This window comes from Paramisgurnus dabryanus, chromosome 12 (assembly GCF_030506205.2).
Source record: "Paramisgurnus dabryanus chromosome 12, PD_genome_1.1, whole genome shotgun sequence".
Taxonomy (NCBI): Eukaryota; Metazoa; Chordata; class Actinopteri; order Cypriniformes; family Cobitidae; genus Paramisgurnus; species Paramisgurnus dabryanus.
Genome location: NC_133348.1, coordinates 20,874,946 through 20,884,805, shown reverse-complemented (window position 1 = coordinate 20,884,805; position 9,860 = coordinate 20,874,946). Strand labels below are relative to the sequence as shown.

The window sequence follows — 9,860 nt, the reverse complement described above, 5'->3', positions numbered from 1 at the left end:
TATGTAATATGTGTATATGTGAATGTTCTGGATAAACTAATAACAAACGAATAAAAAAGTCAGAACAAATAAAGTGTTACTTAAAAATCTTTATTTTTCAATGACAAAATGATCAAATAAATAAATAACTCTGAGCTCTAGCCCCTTGGCTTTTTTTTAAAGTGCATTTACAAAACAAGTCTTCTACTCCACCATAGAAAAGTGGCACAAAGTACAGTTTTACACAAAACCAGAAAAAAAATTCTGACCTCGTACACATGAATTGGACTGTAGACGGAGCAAGAGATAAACACACACACTTTTGTTTGCCTAGTTTGAGTGCCTTATCCTTTAACAATGCCTGCATTCAGACCGCCTCTGCAGGAAGAGGTGAGAGCCTTGACCACATAAAAACTCTCTTGCCTTTCAGAAATGCAATTCTTAAAATAGTCATGTGGCCTTCGGTCTCTGTTGCCATGAGAACGCATCTAAAAATTCACAGGTAAGGCATCAAAGTGTATTTTAATAGTGTATGTGTTTCATTCAGTTCATGTCCATCATTGTCCCTCTTAAGGCGCCAAAACATCTCCCAGAATTCAGCTGTGTCCACATAGCTATACGCGACAGCAACAAGTACCACTGAGATTGTCGAGTGTTAACCAGGCTAAGGTTTTCGGCAACCGTGGCACAATCAGAGGTCAAGGTTCAAAGGCCTCTGTTTGTAGCTGGTCTGCGATCAACAACAGGACCTGGGGACTTCAAAGGAGCGAGACCTATACATTCAGCATTGTTGCTCTCAAGATCCCTTCTCTTTAGAGCCTCCTCTCTCAATCCCGCACTTTGGCTTTTTTTCAGGAACATTCCTTCCTCAAACCTTCACACGGATGTGACGGTACGGACCTTGGCAGACAGCACCTGTTTGAAGCGCCTTTTCAAGTCCTGCATGTTGGGGGATTTGGGTCGTGGGATGAGAGGGGATCTTTTCTTTTCTGTCCCACAAGAAGATGCATTGATTGCCATCTGAGACTGCACGAGCGGAGGCTGCTGCTTGGCCAAATCCATGCACAATCGGTGGAAGGCACCTTGGACTTGGCTGTAGTCCTCACTAGCAGACACTTCATAGAAGGAGCAGCCTAACACCGAGGCCAACAGCGGACCTTCTTGAGCATCCACCCGCCTCACGTGGAGAAGGTCGGCTTTATTGGCAACCAGGATGATGGGAAAGGTGCCGGACCGGTCCATATGAGTGCGGCTAACGAGCTGATGGAGCTGTCCAATGAGGTCAAAGCTTCGACAGTCTGTCACAGAATAGACCATAACTACAGCGTCTGCCCACTGAATGGAGCGGGCAACATGATCGGTGCAGCTCAATCCATTGGCATTCACCTGGAAAACACAAAGACATTGAAGTTAGAAATTTGTCAAGCTTTCAAATACATTTCTCTTTCAAATTTATGAACTTAATATGGTCCTTATAGATTTTCATCACATGTTTCTTCAGTTATGCAATGCTTTGGGTTAGTCTCTATGCTTACAGACTAATGAGGTGTGAGCTCTGTAGGCTATAATGTTTCCTTAAAGGCGGAGTCCACGATGTTTGAAAGCCAATGTTGATATTTGAAATCACCCAAACAAACACGCCCCTACCCCAATAGAATCTGGACCTTCTGTTGATAGACCCGCCCCACACATACGCAACCCGGCATTTGATTTGATTTGATTGGCTATAAGTGTGTTTTGGTAGTCGGCCCGTCTCCTTTTCCAACGCGTTTTTCAAACATCGTGGACTCCGCCTTTAAAGCGATGGGAAAGAGCATTTGCTTTTGGCTTCAATAGCAGTTACACCAAACTGGGAAAAATCCCCGGCTAGACTTACAATCTTTCACCCCGGTCCGAAAATAAGCCATTCTGCGGTTTTGGACGACTGCCTGCTTTAGAAAATGAACCGGGCTCGCCTGCCAAACTTGGCACTGAAATCTCTGACTAAAGCCTTCTTGAGAGGAGTCGCCTGTAATTGAATTAAAACCATTCTCCAATTTTGAAAGCCGAGGGGTAATTTAACAGGGCTGGGCTACTGTAACTGTTCTCAAGCGCTTATTCATGTCCTTGAACTCGCTGGGTGCTGCTGAAACAGCAAAACATCCTAAACCACTGCTTCAAATAAGCGCTTCCCTCAGGCAGGCAGCTGCGGTGCGTGAACGCGCTTCCTTCAAGCAACGCTGCGGTACGTGGACGCGCACTTTCTATAGTGTAACAGCGGGCATCCCGCTGGCCAATTAACCCCGTGTGTTAAACACAAAACGCCGAGAAGCACAAAAGAAAAGCTAAGACAAAAGCCGAAGGTGTGCGATCTTTCTACAAATGTCACCCGTGAAGGAACAGCGTGGGAATGCACTAAAACTCACATAACGGTCCAACAAATGTGACGTAAAATATCTTGAAGAAAACGGTTTGTCGAGCAAACTTACTTGAACTCCCGGTGTGTCTTGAACTTGAATGGCTACTTTATCTCCGTCGATCTGCACCTCTCTGGAGTACAGGTTTCCTGTAATAAAGCGAGGAAAACTTTAATATTTTGTAAACCTTACATTAGTTTGACTTTATTCGATGTTATTATGAATGTATGTTTCTAGCTAATCTTAGAAAGATTAAAAACTTACCGACGTTTCTCTCGTAGTCACCGATAAATCGCTTGGTAAGGAAACGAACCACCAGTGCTGCACAGAGATAAAAAATACATTAATATACATGACCAGAAGACAACCACTTCGCTACAAATATAACTGTTTAGATTAAAATCCATGTTAATGCTACAGAGGTTTCAGAAAAACAGGTCCACAAACATACCGGTTTTTCCAACCCCACTGCCTCCGATAACTGCGATCTTAATGACCCGGCTGGACGGGCATTCAGCACTCGGGTACTCCGCAATGGTAGACATGTTCTGGATCAGGCGCATTTTGGTTACACTAATATCCAAAGTTTACGAATGGAAACTATAACGAAATATCCAAAGATGCCGCAGACGTAATGTCGAAGTCAACCAACAGCATACAAGAAAATCTTTCACGGATAAAGTAGGTAAACAATCCGAAGCTCTTCTCCTTTTAACAACTCCTGGATGTTCAGTTGGTTTACTGAGCCGAAACGAGAATCTGGGTTTATTTATACAACCACTGGGTCGCTCGACTCTGATTGGCTGCTGGAGACAACGGGAACGTTCACTGACTCCGCCTATTGCTCACGTGGACCTGCAAGCAGTTCTTGCGAATAAAGAGAGAGACAGCAGAGACCGAGCAAAAAAGACAGGTGGGTTCACCCGTGTTAAGTGTCAAAACATCCTTTCTTCTGCAAATGCTGCCTCAAAGAGATGTTATTTAACAGAAGTAACGGGAGGAATGAAACATGAAGTAACTCATGATGAACTGGGGCTTTTGAGAATAACGCTGTGATTGCTCTGATATAGAGATTATAAAGCAGGTGTAAATGAGTGACTTCAAACGCTTGTTATGTGAATGTTATCTTCACTTAAAGATCTCAAAGCTCTTAATGTGTCACTTGTAAAGTTTTTTTCTTCTTTACCCGATGAGAACGAGCTATTGATCAGTGTACCCCTCAGGACTTGTAAATAAATAAACTAAATTCTCTCCCTCCACCCTCCCTTCCACATCTTTGACAATGTATATCCAAAGCAAGACTTGCATAGCCATACAATTGAAAAAAAAAAGTGTAAAGAAGGAATTACACTTTAGATTTTTAATTTTTGGTGGGTACAAACATAAAAACGTAGCTTTTAACAGATGTCAGATGTACATATCAGATACTATCTATAAATATATATATATATATATCTATCTATATATATATATATATATATATATATATATATATATATATATATATATATATATATATATATATATATATATATATATATATATAAAAGCTTTTAATTGGTGTATGGTTTGTTAGGATAAGACAATATTTAAAAATATATTGGCCAAGATAGAAATATATAAAAAAATGTGACATTCGAAGGTGCAAAAAAACAAATATTTAAAAAATTGCCTTGAAAGATTATTACTTTATTAATTAAACATACATTTTTGATACATTCATGGTAAGAAATTTACACAATATTTTTTGCAATCTTTGTGATTATCATCCTAATAATTATTTGGCATTACAAAAAATATATATATTTATATATAGTTTTGACCCATACAATGTATCGGTTACTGCTACAAATATGTGCTACTTGTGACTGGTGTTGTGGTCCATGGTCACATATATAAATGTCTGTGTGGAACTGTTTGACTTCCAGTGTTTATATGAACCACATTTGTAGGACACGGTGTGCAGCCAAATGATTTATTCTTGCTTTTGTCTAAAACAGTGCTCTTTGTCTTCATCCTGGGCATCAAGAGCCAAACAATAAAAGCTCATCCATCACATACTGTATTAGTCTTAATGTAGTGCACTTACCAGTGTGTTAAATTTATGGTAAACATTAAAGTGAAGAACCTTTCTAAAATGTCAATTGTTTATTTGGTCAGCATGTACTAGGCACTGCAATGAAGTGTTTACATGTGTGCATACGTACACGCCTGGCTATAATTGTAAAGCATATTAGATACATCCTCACAGCCTCATCCTGCAATATATATAGTCACAAACCTGCATGTGTGTTTGGTCTGGTCTGTGGTTTGGTCTTCAGCATGTTGTGACTTGTCTCGGACCATCAATAGTAGAAGTGTGTGTGTGTGTGCGTTGGTAAGGGGGAGGTAAATGTGTATGTTACTTATCTGGATGCTCACTGACATCTTTCAAAAAACCCAATGACACTGCCCACCCCCAAAAGCGTATATACATGCTATTTAACATGCCCTAAGTATACGTATTAATGCAGGTATGTTGTATAACAAAACAATAAAGCTAAACAATTAGTGGAATCGTTAAACTGCAAATAGTCATCTGGAAAGAACAAAGACATACTCAGTCATGATGCATTTGGGATGTCGCTTTTTTTAGCCATTGGGTTTAATTTTGGGTTTAAATGAGTGCTCGTGAAATGTTAATGTCACACTCTGTGAGTCATTAAGATATTGTTTCAGTGCTGCTCTCTCTCTGAAGTCTCCCTATGTTTGATCTGGCATTACTTAGTTTCAATGTCAGTGTGATACAGTGTTTTGTCGCATCAGGTTCTGAAGATCAAAGTGTAACCGTGTTTTTGAACACGCCTTCATGTGTATCACATAATAAATGATTTTCTCTCCCCTGGTAAACCTACTTAACACTGTGTGCAGGTGTGTGTGTTGTTAAAATGGCAAGGCAGTAGGGATTAAAGGATAGTAAACCCAAATATTAAACTGTATAATTATTTACAAAATCACTTTGAAAACCCATTATGTCTTTTTTTCCATTGAAAATTTTGCATGACAGCCTTGGTCACCAACCATTAACTTTCATTTTATAGAAAAGAACAGCTTGGAAATTCTGCTATTAAAAACAGTGTGTTTCACAAAATAAACTTATATGGATATTAAAAGTCTAACTAACCCTAATCTTTTTTTTTGGTGGGTGCGTGGGTGGATGGATTGGTGTATTCAATTACGTACACACTGACATGTTTTAAGATCTGTTGTAGCCTACATCAGATAAATTTTGTCATTGGCCCCAAGTAAACCCTCATTTTTTCCCACTCTCTCTCTTTGTTTTGTCCCACTTTCCCAAACCTCTCCTCAACCCCTCATCCTTTCTTTCTCCTGTCTTTCCTTCATATTCACACATTAGTCTGAAAGTATGCTGGCAGTGGGCCTGTGTGATTATGAGCTGGTATGTATATATGATAAGAGGAACGATGACAGGAGGCCTTTGCTGAAATATGAAACTGATGGTGCTGATTCGTCAGTAGACAGGTCCTTGCAAGCTATACGTACACAGACCAGAAAAAAAACACTTTCCGTAAACCATATCAGTTAAATAGCAAACCTGTATCATTTCAGGTATGTGTGTTTAAGCATTTAAAGGAAGCTGTTACATCTATGTGGGTGTGGATACATTACTATTACTAAAATTTTGGTAATATAACAACATGCATCATTTGCAAGAAAGACAGCAGGTTTATGCATTGGAAATATAAAGTAGCATATGTATGTGCCACCTGCACAACAACAAAAAAAAACTCTCTTAAAAGTATTGTGGTGTTAATACTACACTACTTTTTATCAAAAACATAGTATGGAATAAATGGTCCATGGTGCTGCACATTTCCACATAGTATTGTCATAGTCAAAGGTGAAAACCCCTGGTACTATTTTGAAGTATTTTCTTCTCATTGAATTACATTTTTGTTTTAGCGCTTTTAGATTTGAATGTGTGACTTCTTTCAAACCAGTTGTTAACTTTTTGTGATTTTTCTCCTGTGTTAGCTAGACTCTTTGTACAGGTTAATTTGAAGCTACAGTAGCTCTCACTTGCATGGAAAAGTTACCACTCTTGTAGTAGTGTGTATTTTGCTGTCTGCTCTCTGTAATGCTAATCTTAGTAGCGGTTCTTCACTCCGCTGTCAACGCTAATATGCTTGAGGTTACTGTTAGCTTGTTGTTTGATAACAATAGACCCAGGTGCTGGACAACAGAAAGTGTCAATGCGCTCATCAGAGGTGAAGAGAGAGTGTGATGTTACGTTATTTGACATGTTGTCGAGGACATGTCAAACCGGTCCTTCTATCGAAATTGACACCTAGTTAGCACAGTGTGAAGCGGACATGATGTGTGGGCATGTGCATAGCCAGATTCAATGGAATTATGATATTTTAATACATTATCTTTAATACACTTTCAGTTTTTTTTGTAATACAGTATGGTCTGATATGGTTCCATATACAGTATGGTTCCAATCTTTCAACCTTCAAAGAACTTGTAGGGGTGATATAAATATGAAAAATGTTATGCTGATTGAATTGTTACATTTTATTAACCAGATCAATGTTCAATGACACTGTCAGAAATTAAGGTACAAAAGCTGTCACTGGCACAGAACCCTTTTGAAAAGGTTGTAATGTACATATAAGTGTCTTTGAGGTACCAATATACAGTGGCGGCAGGTAACTCCTTTTTTCGAGGGCACTCGATGCAAAGTTTGTCACAACATGTAGCCCATCATGTGCAAAATATGTGTGCTGTGCGTCGAGAGATCCTGTGTTCATCACGTGTCTTGTCAAAATAAGTGCCTGCTGCAGACGCGTCTAAAGCGTTTATGATAAAAGAGACACTCGCGTTTGCCAGATACTCGCAAATATCATGCGTAATCAGAGTTTACTTTTTTAAGGGAGAGTCTTGCGTGTATTTTGTTAACGTGAGCGTCTCTTTTATCATAAACGGTTTTGACACGTGTGCAGCAGGCACTTATTTTGACAAAACCCGTGATGCACGTGGTTCACATTACGCAACAAACACATATTTTGAAAACGCAAGCAACACACATGACACTCCGAACACTTATTTTGAATTTGCGCTCCTGCCAATATGTACCCCTGAGGTACCAATATGCACCTTTGAGATATTAATATGCACCCTTTAGGTTCAAAGGTGTACTTTTAGAAATGGTACCGCCGCAGTGACAGGTTTGTACCTTCTTGTCTGAATGTGTATAAATACAGTTTAATAATACAGTTATAAATATACTGTTTGACTATACCAGTGGTTCTCAAAATGGGGGGCTGGCCAACCTTGAATCATTTAAATTCTAAGTTTGAGATTGTCTTCTGACAAGAATTTTGTCTGGGAGTGGGCACAAAGGGCACCCTACACAATTGGGACATACGGCAAAAAGTTTGAGAACCGCTGGACTATACTGTTTTTCCTGTTATTTTCTCTCTCTCTCTCTCTCTCTCTCTCTCTCTCTCTCTCTCTCTCTCTCTCTCTCTCTCTCTCTCTCTCTCTCTCTCTCTCTCTCTCAGAGGATATTTATAATATAAACTAGACTTTGAAATATAAACATTTAAAGTATACAAATTAACATCTCTTTCCTTCTTTTCGCAGACACCTGACATGAAGAATCCACATCAGGAGAGGAGAGGTTGTCGGGAGATGAGCAGGGAGGTGTCACTCACACAGGGGTAACAACAGATCTGAAGGGGGCAGGGGGCAATAGTGGGTTAATTGATCCTCTCCATAGGGGTCCAATAAATGATCCTGGGATATTTAAGAATTAATGACAGCTACTTGATAAGAGATGCAGTATAAAATGTAAAATGGCAAAATTAAACAGAATGAGATGGTTTCCAAGTGTGTAGATTAAGTGTCTTGGGTGCTGAAAGGCTTTGATGAATTTCACATTAAGTGCACAATATACCAGTATGTCATATACTACTGGACTGATGATTCATGAAGATTTATGGATGCATCTTTCCATTTCATGTAAAGATGTATGCAACAGTAAATATGCCTCTAGTTTACCAAAGTTTCCATTAAATTTGAACTCTTTTTCATGCCACAATTGGTGACTTTTGCTATCCAGCGGAGGCCAGTCAAAAGCACATGCTCAGAGGAGCTCAGACCTTTTCATTGTAATCCACGGAGAGGGCTCCTCTCTGTCTGATAGACTCCTACTTCTCTGAGGGGGTCAAATCTTTTCACAAAAGATACAATCAAGTATTGAGTAATTGTCCATAATTACATTTGTACTGGATGATTTTAGCCTGCTTAAGGAGTATTCAAATGCACACTGAGATACAAATATTTATCTTAGCTGTGCACTAAAAATGTTGACATGGTCAAATATGCAAAGTCCTATACTTAATTCAGCCATATACTTAATTCAGACATTTTATTTATGTGTAATTATTAAAACCATAAACATTTAAAACACTACGCTATTGTTTTTGATTTGTTGTATCTTAGCATATAATTACATTAGCGATTAGCATTAAGATCATCAGAGCCGTTCTTTTAGAGATGCAGATGCTATTGTTGTTGTTGTTTTATTGTTGATAAGGGATCACTGTCAGAACAAACATTTTGTCAGGCTACTGAAGGACTTTTCCCATAAAACTTCCTAGAATTCTTCCAGAGAATGCCAAGATCTTCTGATAGCACCATTCATCCGCGTTGTTTACCTCACTCACAACACCGTTAGCATCTCAACAGCTATTGGAAATTCTTTAACCTGCTGCTCTTTCCCCTCCACTTTGACAAAGGATGAGAGATTGTTTTTTTCTCATTGAAATGTAAACACTCAAACATGTTCACTGTATTTGCATTTGTCTGCATGTCAACACACTGAAGCGGGCCGAGGAATTGAGGAGAGAAACTGAGGAGGGTGGGGGTGCGCTTGTTGGTGTCTGAATCACAATGGACCACAAAACACACACACACTCTTAGAGGAATGTGCCTTAGGCTTGTACAGTATTGTGTCCTGGAAGCTCAGCAGGACAGTACCGCATTCACATACCAGAACAGAGCTGAAGCGTTACAATAAATCGGGTTTGCCAGTCTTACAGCATTTGCTTTACCTAATCAAAGAGTGTTGAGGTGTTACTCTGTTTGTACTTTGTAACTTTGTAAGTGTTGGGGATACACTTTGTGTACACGTTGTGTTTGACAGAGTACTGATTTAAAGGAGTAGTTCACCCCAAAATAAACATTCTGTCATCATTTTCAAAACAATGTTGTAGGCACAAATCAAACCGATGCCAACAAAATAGCGCAGACTGTGAGGTCGGCTCACATTGTGCACGTGCTGGCTGCGCCTGGGTTTAAAGTGGCCCTGGCACACCAAACGGACGTTTTGCACATGCGTGAGATAAGTTTCTGTACCAGCAGGTGGCAGTAGTTGGTATTTCTAACTCAAAACGGGTAATTGGAAGAGCTAGTGAC

The 9,860-nt window shown here is 39.4% G+C and overlaps 1 protein-coding gene across 1 annotated transcript; it reads right to left on the bottom strand.

Annotated features, from left to right (window-relative positions):
• Positions 1-74: 74 nt before the first annotated feature.
• rasl11b (RAS-like, family 11, member B) lies at positions 75-3,126 on the bottom strand. The gene is made up of 4 exons (XM_065257144.1): positions 2,827-3,126; positions 2,640-2,696; positions 2,448-2,524; positions 75-1,365 (listed from the first exon to the last, which is right to left on the bottom strand). The coding sequence occupies exons 1-4, from the start codon at positions 2,936-2,938 to the stop codon at positions 856-858; spliced, it is 756 nt and encodes a 251-aa protein (XP_065113216.1). The 5' UTR covers positions 2,939-3,126; the 3' UTR covers positions 75-855.
• Between the last annotated feature and the right edge of the window lie 6,734 nt (positions 3,127-9,860).

Bases quoted from the DNA above. Each gene is read 5' to 3' on its own strand.
- rasl11b (XM_065257144.1), bottom strand. From the start codon at position 2,938: ATGCGCCTGATCCAGAACATGTCTACCATTGCGGAGTACCCGAGTGCT. The intron at 2,697-2,826 runs GTATGTTTGTGG...ATCTCTGTGCAG, and splicing joins CAGTGGGGTTGGAAAAACCG to CACTGGTGGTTCGTTTCCTT. The intron at 2,525-2,639 runs GTAAGTTTTTAA...GCTTTATTACAG, and splicing joins TGACTACGAGAGAAACGTCG to GAAACCTGTACTCCAGAGAG.